The 21,117-nt window shown below is 35.3% G+C and overlaps 1 protein-coding gene across 1 annotated transcript in view; it reads left to right on the top strand.

The window, feature by feature from the left end:
- Klhl1 (kelch like family member 1) overlaps positions 1 to 21,117 on the top strand; it is a 203,252-nt gene that overhangs the window by 163,020 nt on the left and 19,115 nt on the right. Inside the window, exon 8 of the mRNA XM_051160901.1 lies at positions 7,765 to 7,977. Coding sequence (XP_051016858.1) covers positions 7,765 to 7,977 — 213 coding nt within the window. The remainder of the gene's footprint in view (positions 1 to 7,764; positions 7,978 to 21,117) is intronic.

Below are 21,117 nucleotides of genomic sequence, written 5' to 3'. Positions count from 1 at the left end.
GCTATGAATTCTTAGCACATGGAGAAGCATTCTAGTATCAAAGTACAACCTGTCTCAATTCCATGAGTATGCAAAGTAAAAAACACAAATTAAGTTTTCTATAAATGATGAGGCACAAAAATTTGGATAGACAACATGCTAACATGTCATTACAAATAGAAAAATTGATTAAAACAAAGACACAGTATTGATTTACAACTTTATATCAGTTCTATCTTGCAAAATAATCTATTTCTCAAAAGTTGTATAAAATCATTTTTTACTTAAAGTAGTTGAATGGCTATAAAACAAGCCAATAATGAAAAGGGTGATTTCATAAAGCAAGTCTCAAAACCACCAAACACAAAAAGAAAATCAAATGCATCTCAGTTTTCTATTTTCTGTCAGTCACTACCAGCTTCAGTCACAGAAGATGCTGTTTTCAACAAAGACCACCTGTGCTTCTTCAGTTTTCTTCAGTTTTCAATCTCACAAACAGCCACATCTCTGGTGTATTGAGCCATTTTGATTGTTCTTCCTCATTTATACAACTTCTTTAAAGAAATCTCTCTACTTGCATGTTTCATTTTTTTTTCCTTTAGAATGAATGCAATCATTTTGCTACCACCATCCCCTTAACTCTCCTCCTTATAGAGTCTTCTAATCTCTAAAACCCACGTCATGCTGTGTTATTAACTCGCTAAAGCTCTAGTTCCAGAAATGCCCATGGGAAGATGAGGATGACAAGTCTCTTCTTATGATAAAATGTATTCAATCAAGAGAGTTTTTTTTAAAATAATTAAGCATTGTTTGGCCTAAATAGTAGATGACATAGATGACATAATTCATAGTATTTCCTGCTCTGTAAGAGCCTTGTTTAATATTCACATTTTCACTGAGACTGTTTTTAGCACCAAATCAATGTTATCTTTTCTTTCTGTGATGCGAAGACATTTTTCTGATGTCTGTCAATTATCAGTGTTGCTGCAGCAAACCTTAAAAGTAGTTTTTTCCAATGTCATTTTTTTATAGATAAATCTTTAATTTGAAAAAACCTCTAAGATGCACCAAAATAAAATTGTATTTATTTTTGATATTAAAATATTCAGTGACAAACATAATACAGCAAAGGGTTATATCTACCTATGTGCCAGAAGATTAAATTCTCTTAAATAGAAATAGGAAACAGCAATGAAAATAGAAGGTGCCACCCCAGAACAGCTGGCAAGGTTGTGTCAAAGTATTATGTTTGAACATCTGCTGTGTTTGACATTTAATTCTAGTAAAGTCTTAAAATATGATGAATATACCTAAGCTATTTTGCATATTTAGAATATCAGGTTATAAAAAGAGCACCTTCTAATAAATAAAGTAATATGGGCTCTGTCCGGTTTTAGCACACAACCTTGTGTTTCTGTCATGTGCGGTAGGCACAAGTCTAAGGCGGAGTAGGCAGCCAGCATCAAGCTTTCTTAGTAAGTAGGAATAAGAGAAGTCATCCACCTGAAAGCGTAGTCAAATCCAGAAATAAGCAGCTCATACAAGAGGGTTCCCTGAGCAGATGAAGAAAGACCATTTTACACTGGTGTCTACACACTGTCTTGAGATCAGATTAAAGGATTTTCCATTTATTAAGAAACAAAGGGCTAAACTAGGCCTAGGTCCACTTTAGCGTCCTTACCCTACAGCGTGCCATTCTGATAGTTAAGACCCACAGGGCAGGCTACCTGAATGCTGTTTTTAAGATAGTTAATGTGAGCCAGGTGTGGTGGTGCGTGCCTGTAATCTCAGCACTATGGGAGGTAGAGGCAGGCAGATCACTGGGCTACAGGCCGAGGCCAAGACAGGCGAGGCTACACAGAAAAACCCTGTTGAAAAAAAAAAAAAAAAAAAAAAAAAAGAAACAAAATAAAATAAGAAAGAAAGAAAGAAAGAAAGGAAAAAAAAACAATATAATACGTATGTAAATATGCACATATATACATATATGTGTGTATACATATATATTTACACACAAGTAATATTTATTTTTATGTATATATGATTTTCAATCTACTTGGCCAAATGTTGACCTTTCTTAATTATATTATAAACATGCTTTTATAGGTTTTATTTAACTAGGAAAAATAGTTAAAAAACAGTGCGTAAGATACAGATAATTAAGAAAATGCTGAACATGGTGGCACACACCTTTAATCCTAGCACTCGGGAGGCAGAGCCAGACCAAGGCCAGCTTGGTCTACAGAGTGAGTCTAGGACAGCCAGGGCTACACCATGAAACACTCTGTGGGAAAAACAAAAACAACAACAAGAAAGTTAACTGTCAAGGACAAGAAATATGGACTTAGGGAAAGCTTTCTGGTAGTAAGAGCAATTGATTTAGAATTGAATATATACCTCTACATGAGATATAAAGGCACTGGCACAGAGAAGGTATGACTTTCCTGGACCCACAGAGATTTAAAAAAAAAAACAATGTTTAACTTTGTAGTATGAACTTCAAATCACTTCCTGATGACAAATAATCCCTTTTGTTGTCCTTGTGCTGTTTTTGTATCAAAACTTCCTATTGGAAAAAATCTGTCACCACGCATGAGTGGACCATTTACTTGTTTGTTCTTTTTTTTTTTTTTTTAATGACAACATAATCACAGAATTTTAGTCAGGGAAGTGAACCCCCTGAAATAATGAGTGTCTTCTAGAACTTTACTGAGTATGAATTTTCATGTGCCTACAATATTGTATACGCAAGGCTTTAGTACACTGTGTAGCACACAGGACTACTAAAGACCTTTTGTGCTGCACACATCTTTCCTTCATTTGGCTGCTTTTTCCATCCAGCTCCCTTAATTGGAACTTCCTAGGACCAGGGGATTACAAATTAATACTCTGTGAGCACTAAGTATGAATGGCTAATTTTTTTTCAGACAATTAACGACGTTTTATATGGATCCCCATATTATCATGGTAAAACAAGAAACATGTAAGAAAGTTTTCTTAGGCCAGAGAACAGGTTTGTTTCTGAAATGAAAGTGTAGTTTTCCTTCAAGACAACGTCTAAAGAGGTCATTTGAAGCTCCTTTTAAAAGAGCAACGTGTCCTAAACTCAAGATGCCTTAAGGGTGAAACAAGTTCAGTGGTTGCATTCCCTTCTCAATGCTTCTGCATCATCTTTAGAAAACAAATGAATGTGAACAAGCAATTTACAATGTCCCTTGTTTTTTATTTACAAGGTTTGTCTGTGAAGACCCTGGACAGTGGTCTTCTGTGAGCTTCTGTAACCTGGCAGATTACAAAGAGGCTTATATCTCACTCTTTTAACAGAGAACTGATTTAACTAAGAGTAAAAACAAGAACTAGGCTTTCTATTGTATGGCTCTAACACTAGCACCCAGGAGGCAAAAAAAATCAAAGATTGTTCTGTGTTCAATGTCAGTTCTAACTACATAATATGCAACCAAAACTAGATCTCAAATCCAAAGATTACATAAATGTATAAAGTATAAAAGGGGCAACTTGTTTCTTAATGCTCAAATACTGCTTTGGTAAATATTTGATCCTATATCCCAACAATACAAGACTTATTGCCAAGAGCTGCTGTAGTATATGTGATTGAATACAAAATCAGCAGTACCCTTTTTAACGTGCATTAACTAGCTAGATATGAAGGAATAGAAACTTGATCCTAAAACATAATGTAAAATCAAATTTATGCTAATTAAGCACAGAAATAATAGAAAATAGCGGGGAAAGTCAGATGCTTGTTATTCTCAGCAAAGCATGAAACTATACTAAAATCAAGTATATGTCTGTATCTTATTCCTAGTCTAGCATGGAAGATATATGTGCTGCTTGATAATTTCTTGTAGATTCAGGATGAAATCTCAGCTCCATATCTTGGCCCCCACACCTCTTTGTTCATCTATGCTTTTAATCCCACAAGCTGCATCACTCCACCCTTTCCTTCCCAACATTCTGTCATGTTTTATACATCACCTGCTGTTATCTTTCGTCATGCATGTCTATACTTATAATGCTTTCCATGTGTGTAATGCTGCCACTGCATTTCTTTATCCTACAGACCTTACTCAGCCTTCAATGCTAACTTGAATTTTCACATTTCCTCTCTTGCTGTGAAACTGTCAGCTGTCACCCTGACTGTTGTCAGAGCATTTACGTCAATGTTATAATCATTTCTGCTCCACGGAGTCCCACCATCTAATTTGTCCTGTTAAAGAAATAAAGCAGGGAGTATGCACTATGGTTAAATAGATTGACAGTGGCATCTAAGAGGATACACAATGCTCGTGATTCATGAGAGACTGTGCACAGAGTAAAATATTCCAGCAGCTCATGGTGTTATTAATATTCTTTGGTTATTATAATTTGGGGATAATATAATAAATTATTGTTTTATTTACTTTTATATCTTAGTTCCTGGTCATTTTTTTTTAAAGAAATAGATTATAGATAAATGTGATTGACTAGGTGTGCTCACAAAGTACTCATTTAGATTTGTTTTTCTGTTGGTGGAATACAAATATGAGTTTTCATAAGGCATTCAAGGAGCAGTAAGCAAAAGCATTGTTAATTCTTTAAATGAATTCTAATCCACGTAGTTTTTTCGAAGGTCTTTTGTGATAGAGTGTATTTTCTGCTATCATTTTTCTAATATCAGGTATTACTTTTATGTTGTTAAATCATACTAATTGCCCTTTATTCTGCTGAACATATCATAGTTTGAAAACTACAAAACTATAGCATATTCCAATTGAAAACACTAAATTATGTAGTTTAAGTTAGCATATCTTAAGAAGAAATTTACCTAAATGTTGATAATTATTTTTTTCCATTCAGACATTAAACACATTTATTTAATATGTTTATCATGTGTTACTAGATTTTACCCTTTAAAATATAGGGAACTAATCAAAAAAGTTGATAATATAATCTGTGAATGTTGCCGAAACAATTTGCCATGTAAAATATTATAGAATGTCCTATAACTGAAAAGTATGTGAATACATTCATACTTTCCTTTATAAATGCTAATTAACTTATAGTAATATATTCTTATATTCTAAAACAAAAAATGAAATATTTATAAGTCACTCATTCCTCATGTATAAATAGGTTTTCCCTTACCTAATGTGCTTTAATGTATGTTATTATAACTTTATTAAATAATTTACCTTACAACTTAAATATTGTAGAGTTTCTGTGTGAAAGTCTGATGGGTCTTTTGAAATGATTTTATTTGTGCCTGTAGATATGTGGCTTTTATTCTTTATTATGTAAATTTGGTGTATTAATAGCAGTAATTGATGGTTGTGTATAGATGACTCATTGCAACTTGGTTTTAAAGCCCACTCTGACCATTTTATGTAGTGCTGAATTCAATTTGCTACTATATTTTTAGATATTTCAGCATCTAATTTATCAAATCTGTAGTGTCTTAGTCTAATTCTTGTTTTATAGCTTTGAATGGCCCCATAAGTGAGGTTGGAAAGTGCATGGTCTGAATATACTAATGCAGCCTTAAAGATCTAGGCTTTACTTTGGTGGTTCAAAATGTTAAAAAAAATGTTTATATCCTGATCATCCCTGTAATAGTATAATATTCTGTGAGGTATCATGATTTGGTTTTAGTAGATGCACAGAATCTTATATTTCTTCTGTAGATTATGGCATATCCTTACATATGTCATTGATTATTTTCAAAAATTAAAACAAATCTGACATAATATTTGACTTTTATATATTATATCCTATTAACTTCGCTTGGTTAGGCTTAGATTTCTGGTTGATGTGCACAGTTTATGTCATGTTTATGAATAAGTAGAGAGACTTAAGCTGATATCTTTTGAAACGTTAGAAAAATGTGATATTTTTCTATGTATTTTTAAAAGAGACAATGTATGTGTTATATGCCTTATATGTAAGCAATTATTCAGTGCTTCTATAGAGTACATTTAGTTACACTTTGTTAATATCTCAGAATTACAGAGTACTTCTTTGAGTTATATATTCAACCTACATGAATTAGAAGTAAATGGACTCAGAGTTCATGACGTGTTAAAGACGATAAAAAAAAAGCTTTTGAGTGATTATTTTACTTCTTGGGTAATTTTGCAAGCTAAGCTGTTGAATGCTTGTCATTTTTAATGCTCTTATTGCTTAATTTTTATCACTTTATAATACTGAGAGTCAGCAGACAACTTCTGAGTAATCAAGTGAGGCAGCATGACAGTCACACAGAGAACACTCAGGCAAGCAGAAATATTTATCATGTCACGCAGCATGAGAAATGGAAATGGCTTTGTAAACAAATGTATCTATAGTCTGAAATCAGCTTAAACACCGTATTGTAGAATTATGAGGAATACTAATGTATAGAGTTTAAAACCTGAGGCCTCCAAGCTTTAATATACAATGCAGTATCCAATATCTATTTATTAATTTTGAAACTGAAAATAAAAATGGAGAATCAAATCTAAAAAGAAAGGTAAGAAGAATATTCATAGTTAAGAATCAATTTGATAAAAATATATTAAAAGATGAGAATAATATTTAATACTTCCTTCAGAAGTAACAACTACATGCCCTTGAGCTACTCTTCACCCCTTTTAACTCAAAAGGTCACAGCAGCCTCAATTTCTTCTCACGCATTATGATTTTTTTACCATTCCTAAGACTGTGCCCTCAGCTTAATCAGTCTCAACTCTTGAATTTTTTAGAGAATTGTAACCTCTGCTTTAATCACTGTTATGATCTTCCATTTTATGAAAAGGTCATTTTGTTGCTGAGACATATTCTGGTTGCTTATTTAAAATAGCAAATATAATCTATATACTTACCAAGGTTTTCTTGACACTGATTCTGAATTGTAGCACATAGCGGCTTCTGCAAACATATCTATGTGTCTGATCTGTCTATAATACACCAGAAGAATTGCAGATTTTAAAAAATACTTATATAGTATATACACACACACCATATGCCATATATATGTTAATGTGTGACATAAAAATACCAAATGAGTAAATAATTTCAGGTAAATGTGGAAGTCTTCATGAATTACCATAAGATGAAGAAAAGTAGGTTTAGAGGGTTAGAAAATGTATATTTAAATCATTTAATCTCAGTTGTGATGCAGAACTTGAATTTGAAGTTCCTTTTGTAGTCCTGTCAACAAAACAACTACAACAGCAATGACTGTAAATTTTAGACTTAATCAAACCAGTTTCATGAATTTCTTGTGAAGTCTGCTTAAACTGAAGAATACACACCAAGGAAGATGTTATGATGACATACATTAGAATATTTGTGTGGTGTCTAAACTGTGACAGTGCAATGCAGCATCTGTGCATGATCAATGATTTCAAATAAAAGAATCACAATCCTCTCACTATGGTCATCCTTCTATAGCGTACTCTACATTTTGAAGTATATATTAAATATTTCTGAGTATTCAAAGTAATCTGTCATTGCTGTTTAATCGTTGTTATAAACAATCTAACTATATAAAATCTAACATTGGAAAGTTATTTTCATGTAAGTTCACAAGGAATACTGCATGTCACAATAACAAGCATTACTTCTATATGGCATTGTTTGTAATGCTATCTTCAACAAGATCTACATTTGAAGTAGTTCGTTTCTATTTTCAGCTTACACTGTGAACTTTGTTTTAAAAAACTTTTTTTTTTTTTTTTTTTTTTTTTTTTTTTTTACATTTTGTCATCCAAACTGTAATATTAAGTATCTTACTAATTGTGGTTCCAGGTTATATTCAGTTGGGGGCCGAGACGGAAGCTCTTGTTTAAGTTCAATGGAATATTATGATCCTCATACAAATAAGTGGAGCATGTGCGCCCCGATGTGTAAGAGGAGAGGGGGAGTTGGAGTGGCCACCTGTGATGGTTTCCTTTACGCGGTGGGTGGCCACGATGCTCCAGCCTCAAACCACTGTTCCCGGCTCCTGGACTATGTGGAAAGGTAAGTCCCAAGGACACAAGGAAAGCACCGTATGCTTCAGGACTACTCTTATAATTTGTCTCTTTTTCTCCCTCTCACCCTTCCACTCACCTTCCCTCCCATCTTCCCTCCATTCTTCTTTTTTATCGATCTTATTTAGCGTATGAACATTTTCCATCTTGCTTCCTCTGTTCCGTTAGCCTAAAACCACAACCGCACTTCCACATGATACTCAAGTACCCTGCACATTTCTACTGTTGTGTTTTTAAAATGGATGACTGGACTGAAGCTTTGCCATTAATTACACAGTAACATGTATTCATTCTTTTAGAAATTGCTGTTTCGTCCATTTGTTCTAGGAGTGGTTATCATGCTACCTACTTAAAACTCACAAAGCTGTAGCAGGGGCCATTTTGTTCTTAACCCCACTTTGGTTTGTTTAATGATTTCTTTTTATTTCTTTTAATTTATTCACTTTACATCCCAATTTTATCCCTTTTCCTTGTTGCCTCCTGGTCTATCTACTCTCTCTCTCTCTCTCTCTCTCTCTCTCTCTCTATCTATCTCTATCTATCTATCTACTCTCTCTCTCTCTCTCCCAGAACATCTGACCTCTGCCTATTGAGTGTCATCTGGACTGTCTGTATCCTCTTTCTCTGTGGCCTGGCAAGGCTGCCCCACCAAGGGGAAGTGATCCATAAGTGGACACCAGAGTCCATATCAGAAGTAGTCCCTACTCCCCATATTATGTGCTCCTCAATGAGACTGTGCTGCCTGTCTACTACATCTGTGTAGAGGGTCTAGATCCTCACCATGCATGGTCCTTGCTTGGTGCATCAGTCTCTGCAGCAATGCCCCTCTCCCATGGCCAGATTTGTTGGATCCAATTGATCTCTTTGTGGAGCTCCTGTTCCATCCAGGTCTTCCTGTCCCCCAACTCTTCCATAAGACTCCCTGTGCTCCACCCTGAAGTTTGACTGTGTGTCTCAGCATCTGCTTTGATCCCCGGCTGGATGGCGTCTTTCAGAGACCCTCTATGATAGGCTCCTGTCCTGTTCCTTCTCTTCAACTGCTTCCTCTTGACACCATTTTGAAACAACCTGGGAATATATATTTTCTATGACCCTGGTTTATGTAGGAAATGTACCTGGCTTTGGTTCTAGGAAAATCTGGACCAGATACGCCAGCGGTATGAGTCAGTACCTTGACTTCAGGTTTAGTCTAATAAGACTGGCATATATTGCTTTCTTGTAAGTGTGTTAGGTCATTTAGAACGGTTGGACCGTATGGAGCAGACATTTTTAAGTGCTGAGCAAAGCTTGTGAATATTCTAATTACACATTCATGAAACTTCACCTACACATAAATGAACACAGACAATATCAAGATAATAATTAGTTTATTAGCTGGGATAAGTGCTTCTGTTTTAACTCCCCATTCTCAGTGATACATACCATGCTTTTTCTTACTCATAGCACATGTTCATAGCGTTGTTGCCCTGCTACTATGAGTGACGTGGCTAAAGAAAACATTTAACTCTATGTAAAAAGGAAAAAGGCATAGCAGGAAATTGTTTGCTCATTTTAAAGATCTACTTGCAGACAACCATTTTCAGATCACATTTTAGTGACATATTGGTGAAACTGCCACAGTAAATTGGGATCGCAGTATCTTAGGAACAGTATGGGCTCTGCGGATCATGATGAATATATGACAAATTACATCTTGATATTAAGAAACCACATCATTCTATAATAATTATATTTGGGTATGGGAGAGTAGGTGGAAAATAAAAAAAAATAATCTCATTTAAAGTCATTTTCCTAAATATAAAAGATGTATTTACAATTGAGCATTCTCTAATATGAATATGTGCTAAACTGAAGTGTTCAGTAATCCAATAAATGTAGTATTTTGTAAATATTAAAACAGTCATTTATTTTGAAGTTACTAATGATCTCATGGGCCATTTACTTTCACCTACTAAATACTTTGGAATATGGAAGAATTGTTGCATATGCTAAGGCTGCCACTTTTACCTTATACACTTTAGGTAAACACTGCTCAGGAAATGATATTTCCTCAAAGAATTCTATCTGAGTTTACTCTATAGTGTATTGAACTGTTATTTGTTTACACAAGCACCAATAATTTAGTCTCAGGATATGTTTATGAAGCAAAATTAGATTTAAGTATACAGAGTTATTTTAAGTTAGCGGCATTCAGTGGGTATGCATAGCTTAAGTAATGAAGAAGCACAGAGCATTATCATGATTCTTATATAAATTCACACTGCCTATCAGATTCGAAGCACTTTTTCATACTGCAAAGCATAATTTCATACTGATGGTTTCTTACATAAGTGATCAATAAATCTAGATGTATAATAATGCCTCTGAAATGCTATTTTCTGCATGTAACGTAAACAGTGCTTTTAATATATTATTATAATCATAAATCATACTTTGCTTTATATATGTATGTCACATATATATAAAGAAGATATCTTATGGAGACACATGCTTTATGCAATAATGGTGTCAAGAACATCTATTTAAAACTGACCACAAACACATTGAGGAGCTTATATATCACCAGTACTTTAGAGCAGGTACAAAGGCAGGGAATGAAAAGACTGAGTTAAGAATAGTATGGGAAGCAGACAAAATTTTGTTTTATAACAAAAATTCACCTACTAAGTGATATTGATTGATAAAATTCACTATAAGATATGTCCTCAATTTTAGAATAATTTAAGTCTATAAGATACTACTCATAAGACGAGTAACTTTTTAGCCTCTAGTCGTTTATATATAAGTGGTACTTTGCTTACTTTTTCTTTTCTTATTGCTCTTTCTATTATAGTGTACAAACTGAATATCAAAGTATACCATTCAGGATTATAGCCTAGCATACATACGTGAACCCAACCAGGGAGCTCATACATCTAAGAAACATTTTCCACAAAGTGGCTGAATACAAAATTAACCAAATACACAAAAACAAACAGACAAACAAACAAAACCAGTAGTCCTTCTGTACACAAAGACAAACAGATTGAGAAAGAAGTTAGGGAAACAACACCCTGTAAAATAGCCACAAAAAAAAATTGTTGATGTAACTCCAGCCAAGCAGCTGAAAGACTTGTATGAAAAAAACTTCATGTCTCTGAAGATGGATATTGAGGAAGATATCAGAAGATGGAATGACCTCCCTTGATCGTGGATCAGTAGGATTCACATAGTAAAAATAACCATCTTACCAAAAGCAGTCTATAGATTCAGTGTAATTCCCATTAAAATATAAACATAGTTCTTCACAGTACTTGAAAGATAAAGTCTCAAATTCATATAGAAAGACAAAAAATCAGAATAGCTGAAACAATTCTGTTCATTAAATGATTTTTGGGAGGTATGTCCATCACTGATCTCAAACTATGCTAGAGAGCAACAGTAATAAAAGCTGCTGCCTGGTCCTGGCATATAAACAGAATGGTGGATCAATGCAATCAAATCAAAGAACCAGAAATAAACCCACACATCTACAGATACTTGATTTTTGACAAAGAAACCAAAACCATATAAATTAAAAACTGATAGCATCTTCAACAAATGGTGCTGGTCTAACTGGATGTCTACATGTAGAAAAATGCAAGGAAGTCCATATTTACCACCCTTTACTAAAGTCCAACTGAATTAAAGATCTCCATATAAAACCAGATACAGTCAATCTATTAAAGAAAAATGTGGAAAAGCCTCAAAAATCATAGGAACAGGAGCAATTTCTTGAACAGAAAAGTAACAGCTCAGGCTCTCAGATCAACAATTAATAAATGGGACCTCCTGAAACTGAAAAGCTTATATAAGGCAAAGTACACTGTCAACAGATCAAAACAACAGCCTACAAACTGGGAAAAGATCTTTATCAATCATACATCTGACAGAGGGCTAATGTATATATATAGAACTCAAGAAATTAAATACAAACAAACCAAATAATCTAATGAAAAATGGGGTAGAGAGCTAAACATAGTATTCTCAACAGAGGAATATTGAATGGCTGAGAACCACTTAAAGAAATGCTCACTGTCCTTAGTCATCAGTGAAATGCAGATCAAAATTACTCTGAAATTCTATCTTATACCTATCAAGCAGATGACCAGCAACTGAGACCTCAAGCCCATTTGACCCAGAAGTTTTTCTAGGATTAGCTGGGTCACCTAAGGTTGGACCCACTCTTTTTTTTTTTCCTCACTGTGGGCTCTTCTCTCATCTGGGAAGCACAGACGCTGGCATTTCAGGCTCCACAGTATGGCCCGTCATTTATTCTGTGATCACTGCTTCCGGCTGATCAGATACCCTAAGTGATCAGTGACACCCTCTTGTGTCCTTATGTGTTGTGTTTTTAAACACAGCTAATGTGCACACTTACTGTTGTTAGTGGGTACATGGATGCCTAGTTATGCACTGGACCATAGAAGGCTTTTCAGGTGTCACACTATTGAACAGAACTGAACTCCCTCTCTTACTAGCTATCAGCTATCTCCTCAGCAAGTAATATAGGTAGGACTTCATGACCACAACCTCCCTTTTTTATGTTAGGGTTTGTCTGGCTTGATTTGCACAGGTCTCATGATTTCAGTCACAAATATGAGGAGAGTTCTTAGGTGCTACTGGCTTGGTGTGTCCCAAAATGCTCTTCTGTTTTAGTCATCTATTGAGTCTGGCTTTCACAGCTTTAATGCCCTTCTTCCATAATGATTCCTTACACTTGGGAGGAGGGAATGTGATGCAGGTGTACCATGTACTGCTGAGCACTTTTCAGATGCAGTCTCTGAAGGAGCACCAACTGTGGGACTTAAAAGAAGCTGCTTGGCTACTTGATACCCTATGAGAATATATAGGGGGACGTAATCCCCCTCAGGAACAGTCATAGGGGAGGGGAATAATGGGAAAATGGGGGGGGGAGGAATGGGAGGATACAAGGGATGGGATAAACATTGAGATGTAACAAGAATAAATTAATAAAAAAAAATTAACCAGAAAAAAAATAAAATAAAATAAAATAAAAGAAGCTGCTGTGATGAGAATTGAAAGATTCCCTAGTTTTACACATCTTTATCCACTTTTAAATCCACTGCTCATCTTTTCATTTGGGAGGGGGATAATTATCTGAGAATGATAAGATTTCTGAAATGTAATGAAGATTATATAGGGATAAAACAAAGAAAACCAAAAAGGGGAAACCTTACCTCTCAAATTATTGGTTCTCATGTTATGTCTTAAGTAAAATAGTGAAATGTAAACTCATATTTCAATATACAAGGCAGTTTAAATTTTCTATGAAATAATAGCTATTAGCAGTTTTTAAAGTTAATTGTTTATTTTTGTGGAGGAGGGTATAGAGATGGCTAATTGTATATCAAATACTAGCTTCCACATCAACTGGGGAAAACTGAGGTGGGGCGTGAATCCTGTGGCTGGTCAGTGACACTGTAAACTTTCCCTGAACGCAGCCATCCAGGCTGCAACTGGTAGTTTCCAGCAATAGGTTCCATTAATCACGGCAAGTTGGGGGCTAGAACTGATGACTCCTACTGGGGTCTTCCACTGATGATGGCATGTGGCTAAAAAAGACAGGGAAAGAAAAGAAACACACACACACGCACACACACACACACATGCACACATACACACACACGCACACACACACACACTAGATGACAAAGAAAGACAGACTCCAACAAGTGGGTTCCAACAAACTCCTTTTTCTTTTTATTATTATATTCTTATTTTCACACTTCTCCTTATTCTTATCTGTTTTCTTATCCTTTTTCTTCTCTGTCTCCTTATTTTCACGGTTTATATACCCCAACAAAATATTTCAAGCAGTACAAAAATCACAATGTGTTTATATTCTATTTCTCTATAAATAAATGATTACAATGGATATACTTAAGAAAATCATGTTCCCCAATACCTTCACATGATCAAACGTTTTACATATTATGGGTAAAGACCCGACATGAATAACAAGTTATTTCTAAGAACCCACATCCATTTGTACATAAACAACTTGTTACATTTTAACAGAGTATAAGAAAACAAGGTAATTTCACAGCTAGCTTTTCTTTACTGACAAGTTGTAACTTGTGTTTACAAAGAAGGAATCAATTATCTTAAGAAATAATCTTATAAAGATCTAAAAAGAATCACAAATCTAAACTCCTATATAAAAATAATTAGCCAGTTCTACTTTAAGTCATAAAGGTACTCATCCACTCATAATATGTTTTATTAAATAATATCAGGAAACTGAGGGCAAAAGAATAGAATAAAGAAATCAATTGTCATCTCAGTCACCAGCTAAGCTTGAAAGAGTCACGTCTGCCAGTGCTGCTATGGGCCATTGTTCTTGCTTTGCCAACCTCAAAAAGTGCCCAGTTTTACTAAAAAGAGTGTGCTTTCTCCTCATTTCAATTGTCCCCTAAGATTTCCTATATCAGGGCCAGCAGCAAAAACCTCTTTACCTTACTTTGCTTAAATAAGACTTTCTACGTTAGAGCCACCACCAGAAGCATCTTTACCTAACCGTGTTGAACAATCTATTTTTCCAAATCCTTTCTAAGGGTAGTGATCACTATTAGCAATCTACATCTGCAGGTTGTTTTCAGAGATGGTGGTTGAATCATTAGTCTGCTCCGGCAGCAATGCTTGAAAGAGATCAAGCATTGTTATTGAGTATTCCAATGATACTACTCAGTGAGGGGCTGGAAGCCCCATTTTTAGTACTTACACATTTCACATATTAAGGGGATTATAAGGACTGCAAAGGTAACAAGCCTACCTATGCTCCATAACAGCATGAAGTCTTCAGGTCATGTAGTTCTCAGGGTTATGCCTTATGAATACACATCCATCGTGGGTTTGCTAAGCAGTGGGCTTCGTTCTGTGAGTTCTAGAGCTGTTTCTCTGTTCCTCTTCCACGGACCCCGGAAATTGTAAAAGAGCACTAACTGATCTTTCGGACTCTCAGGAATTGATTACCTATACCCACATGGTTGCTCACAAATATCACTATCTTCATTTCTAGGGAGTTCAACACCCGTTTTTGGATTCTGTAAGTAGCACACATACATACATTTAAGCAAAATACTCATACACATGAAGTATTTTTTTAATTTTATACACATACACAATATAATATGATAATATTTTGCTGCTAGTTTCCATTCCAAATGACTTAATTTACCTTCTAACATTTCTTCACATATTTAATGTCTTTTGGTTTTTATACTCCACTAAGTCTGGCCAGTGCTTCCCATGTGTGCATGAGTCTGGGTCCAGTCAGTTGAGCATGGGAAAACTACTAATGGCCATATCCTCAATATGTAATGATTCTCTTTCTCCCTGCTTCTATGCACTGCCAGTAATGTCTTTATATGGGATGGAACATGCAGACCACTACCTGATCATCTCCATCCAGTTACAGACCATTATTGCTTACATGATCTTGTGTAGCACTTGCAGAAGTAACAACTTCTTTGAGTCCACAGTTGTAATACACATGTTTACACCCAGAAGTTCACAGTAATACTTCCTAACCTCTGGTGTTACAGTATTTCTGTATTCACTTTCTCAATGTTACAAAAGCCCTGGCTATAGGTTTGGTGTGTATATAGATTTTCCATTTAGGACTGAGTACTAAGTATATGACTCTGAGTACTTTAATCAGTTATGCATCACTCCTTTGACTGCTGCCCACTGGGAAACAGGTAAAATAAAAGCTGCCCAAGCTTTCCCAAACAACAGAAGCTCTGACCATCCCTCTGTTTTCCACCATAACTAAACAGTAAGACAATTTTGCTTAAGACACCATACTTTCCAGTTACAGAATATCAATCTCAAACTGACTGGGGATATTCTTACATGGTGGGTAGTTTTCAGAGTACTGAGACATGCTACGTAGGCTGATGGAGGAATAAAGACATCAACGGTCACACTCAGCGCTAGACTTTTCATGCTGACATACCAGGTAAGACGTACTTCATCATAGAGTAGAGACATCGTTCTGTAGAATGACTAGCTACTTTTTGATTAAATCGAAGGCATGCTCACAAAAAGGAATTTCGATGCCCAGTATTTTAATCTTGATCAAATTTTGAAAAGTTGGAAGGATGTAAATCTCCCTAGGATAAAAACTGATACTAGTGTCTTGCCAAATGGTTATACTATCAAAATACCTTCAAAATATTTGTTTATAACAAAATGTTTTAATAGAATATTTTCATTATGTTAACTGTTATCTTAGTAATCAAGCCTTTTTTCCCCATCCCATGATTTTATCTTTTCTTATTTTGCTCCTTCCTTATCTTAATACTGGAGTCAGCTGTATGAGCATAATATGGAAAATATAAGAATTTTATGATGTATTTTATTATTGCACTTTGATAGCTTGTTTTTTTTTTTTTTTTTTTTTTTTTGTGGCAAAGAGGTGCCTACATTTTTATAGGCCTGCTTATAACTATGCAGCTTCTTTGAGAATATAAGTACTTAAGCCCCTTATTTTAAAATAGATTCAATAAAATTCCATTGAAGAAAGCACATTGGTGGATACTTATAATCACAGGGCTTGGGAGCCTGATGCAGAAGAATTGTTCTGAGTAAGAATCTAGCATTGATTGCATAATGAGGACCTTTCATAAAAATAAGGCAAAACCTAAAATAATAGTTCCTTTTTACAACATTCATTCATACTATATGTACATTATTAGACGCAAAGATCTTAATTACATTAAAAATAATAAAATAAAATAGACAATTTTGAAATTAAAGTATATAATAGTCCTACATCCTCTCATTCACTAGAAAGGCTAAATCATCATAATAAAAATAATTATCACATGCAGAGCTTGTATAGCAAATGACAATTTTATTAAACCAATGTAGAAACAAACATAAATATACTCTATGTAATATCAGTTAGCAGTATTTAAAATATTTCTATTCATGCATTGTCTTTGACATGGGCATGGGCATGCTATTGCATAATATCCAACAGATATTCAAATATATTAAAAATATCTAAAATTATTTATTTTAAAGCAACTCATGCTAACCTTAGTCATTATTATGAAAAATATTCAACTATAATTCATTTACTTCTATCTTTAACTCTTTACATTGCATATCCATGCCACTCTAGCACTGAAAGATGTCCAGTTAGGGCTCTATATCCCTCGTCATTTGATGATTTTATTTATATCTCAGTGTGTGTCTGTGTGTGTGTGTGTGTGCTCGCTGCACTGGGTCTCTATACTTCCATCAGGTGGCCCTTAGTTTTAACTTTCCCTCCAGTTTTCCCTCACTTGCCACCTTATTTTCTCCCCTTCCCATTTGATTTTTCTATTCTAGCCCACCATGCCTCCCCAGTCTATCCATAGCTATCTATTTCAGTTCCCCTTCTAAGGAAGCACTAACACTAAATTTAATCCCTTATTCTATACCTAACCACTGTGGTTATATGAATTTCAGCATGTTTGTGGAAGAATTAACAGGTAACATTCACATATAAATAAATGCATATCATATTTTATTCTTGTGCATTTTTTACCTTATCCAGAATTTTTTCTAGCTATATACATTTATGTGTGAATGTCATGACTTAATTTTTAGATGTTGAGTCATATTCCATTATGTAAAGTAACCACAACTTCTTTATACATTCATCTGTTGACAAACATCTAGTCTGTTTCCAATTTCTGGCTATCTTGAACAAAATATAGATAACATGGTTTATCAATTTTCTCTGTAATTGGTGGTAGCATCTTTCTGTATGTTCAAAAGTGATAGAGTTGGATCTTGAAGTAAATCATGTCTCGCTTACTGAAGACCTGCACTAAATGACTCTTACCCATCTGTGAAATGTGCTTCAAGTTCATTTTCATGTTATCCTCCATTGGATTTGTAGTCAGTAAAGATCTCCCTTGCTCATGCATCAGGAGAATCAACATAGTAAAAATGGCCATCTTACCAAAAGCAATTTACAGATTCAATGCAATCCTTATAAAAATACCTACACAGTTTTTAAAGAACCTGAAAGACCAGTTCTTAATTTCAAATGGAAAAACAAAAGAAAACCAAAAAAGCAGAATAGCTGAAACAATGCTATACAATAGATGAACCTCTGGAGGAATCTCCATCTGAGATCTCAAGCTGTACAATAGAGCAACAGTAATTGAATCAGCATGGTACTGGCATAGACACAGGCTGGTTGAACAATTGAATCTAATCAAAGACCCAGAAATAAATCCACATACTTATTGACACTTTATTTTTTGACAAATAAGCCAAATCCATATAATGGGAAAGGATACCATCTTCAACAAGTAGTGCTGTTCTAACTGGATGTCTACATGTAGAAAAATGCAAGTAGATTCATATTTATCACCATGCACAAATTTCAGGTCCAAGTGGATTAAAGACTTCAACAAAAAACCAGATACACTAAATCTGTTAGAAGAAAAAATGTCAAAGAGCCTTGAACCTATTGGCATAGGAGACAACTTCATGAACAGAATACCAACAGCCCGGGATCTAAGGTCAACAACTAATACATTGGACCTCAAGAAACTGAAAAACTTCTGTAATGCAAAAGACACTGTCAACAGAATAAAGTGAAAGCCTACAGACTGGGAAAAAGGTTTCACCAACCCTATATCTGACAAAGGGCTAATATCCATAATATATAAAGAATTCAATAAGTTAAACACCACCAACCAAATAACCCAAGCAAAAAAATGGGGAGCTAAACAGAATTCTCAGCAAAGGAATATTGAATGACTGAGAACTACCTAAAGAAATGTTCAAAGTTCTTAGTCATTAGATAAATTCAAATAAAACTACATTGACATTCCATTTTATGATCAAAAACTCAAGTAACAGCACATGGTTTGAGACTTGGAGAAAGGGGAACACTCCTTCATTGCTGGTAGGAGTCCAAAATTGTACAACCAGTTTGGAAGTCAATCTGGTGCTTTCACAGGAAATTGGGAATAGGGACCTCAAGACCAAGCTATTGTACTCCTTGGCATATAACCAAAAGATAATCCACCACACAATAAGGACATTTGCTCAAATATGGTCTTGGCAGCCTTATTCATAATAGGCAGAATCTAGAAACAACCTAGATGTCCCTCAGTCAAAGAATGGATAAAGAAACTGTGGTACATTAACATTATGGAATTCTACTCAGCTATTAAAAACAAGGAAATCTTGAAATTTGTAGCCAACTGGATGGAACTAGAAATGATCATCCTGAGTGAGTTAACCCAGACCCAGAAAGGTACACATGGTATATACTCACTTATAAGAAGATATTAGCCCAACGTGGATGTTCTCTGAGAGTCTTCACTCAGCAGGGGATCAGGACAAATGCTGGAATTCACTATTGCACTACAGCTGAGAGAGGTATGTAAGAATGGGGGGTAGAAGGACCCAGAGAGTCCAGCATCCCCACAAGAAGAGCATAATGGCAGATCTGGAACCAGGGGTTCTGCACAACTGTTATCTCAACCAAGGACAGAGCATGCAGTAAACCTAGACCCTGTATTTATATCTAGCCAATGGACAGCTCATTCTCCATCATTGTGTGAAGAGCAGGGACTGCCTCTGACATGAACTCTGGTGCCTTCTATTTGACCACTTCCCTTGGTGGGAGGCCTGGTGGCACTAAGAGAAAGGGGAAGCAGACTCTTTGGATGAGACCTAATAGGCTGTGATCATACAGTGGGGAAAGAGGTCCCCTCCTCTCACAGGTCTATAGGAGGTGAAAGAGAGAGGGAGGGGGAAATGGGAAGATACAGGTGAGAGGATAACAGTCAGGACATAGTCTGAATAAATTTTTTAAGAAAGACCAACATGACTGAGAGTCATAAATTTGGAAGTGTTTCCTTGGAGGCAGAACACAAATGCTATACTGTGGAGGGAGCCAAAGTTCTACCTTGTGCTTTCCAGTCAAACTTGGTAATGTGTAAGAGTTTCACAGATGGTAATGGTATTGAAAGTATTGAGGGCAATGGAAAGCAGTGGAGGCTTGGCAATTTGAGAGGATTGGTGCCATATGGCAGCATCAGTGTCCTTGAAGAGACTCCAAGAGAGTGCATCCAAGCTGCTGTGGGTATTTTAACAATTTAGAGATGCCAGTTCCATGGGATGACTACCAAAGACAGCTATGGAGTGGGACTATCTGACCTTAGAAAATACACTATGTTTGTTGTGGAGGTCACGGCCTCAGAAAGGAAGGTTTATAAAGGCCTTTGGAGCACAGAAGATCCTGAGTGGATCCCAGATATCAAGCACAAACATTAAAGTATTAAACTTAGGTTTTGCTTTGATTATAACTGTGCCTTAGTTCTTCCATCCTAGAATAAGTAGCAGGTAACTTATTGTTTTTTTTTATTTTATTTTACAGGAGTCTACAGCTGAGGGACTTTGTAGTTTTAAGGAGACTTTGAATTAAAGATTGAACTTTTAAAGTGTTTGAAGATTTAAAAAGTGTAGAACTTTTAAAAGTTGCAATGTTTTGTTTTGTGATGTTGATATTAACATGAGATCTAGGAGGATGAACAATTAAGGACAAGTTATAAGATAAAAAAATATTTTTCTACTCTTTAAGTAGTCACTCCTTTCACATGGAGAGCTTTTCAGTTTCATGATGTTGATCGTGTTCCTAATTGTTGGTCTTATTACCTGCACTATCAGTCTTCTGTTCAGAAAGTATTTTCCTGTGACAATAAGTTTAAGGCTATTTTCCACGTTCTCTTCTATAAGGTTCAGATTATGTGGTTTTATGTTGAGAGCGTAGATTATGTGTAGAGTAATAAGTATGGGTCACTTTGGAAAATTCTTCTTTTTTCTTTTTTTATATTTTAAAATAGGCTTAGTTAATCTGAGGCAGGGCAGAAATCAGTCCTGTAAACTGCCCCCCACAGTGCAGCCATCCAGTTAGACCAGCAACATTCGATGAAGATGCTATCTTTTTCTAGTGGGTATTTCTGGGTTCTTTATTTTAAAAAAACTAATTGTACATAGATATGTGCATCCACTGTCTGTTTCTGAACCAGTCTGAGACTGATTTTATTGCTATGTTTATGCATAACAT

This window comes from Acomys russatus, chromosome 18 (assembly GCF_903995435.1).
Source record: "Acomys russatus chromosome 18, mAcoRus1.1, whole genome shotgun sequence".
NCBI lineage: Eukaryota > Metazoa > Chordata > Mammalia > Rodentia > Muridae > Acomys > Acomys russatus.
Note: the sequence above shows the minus strand (reverse complement) of the source record. Positions and strands in the feature narration are given on the sequence as shown.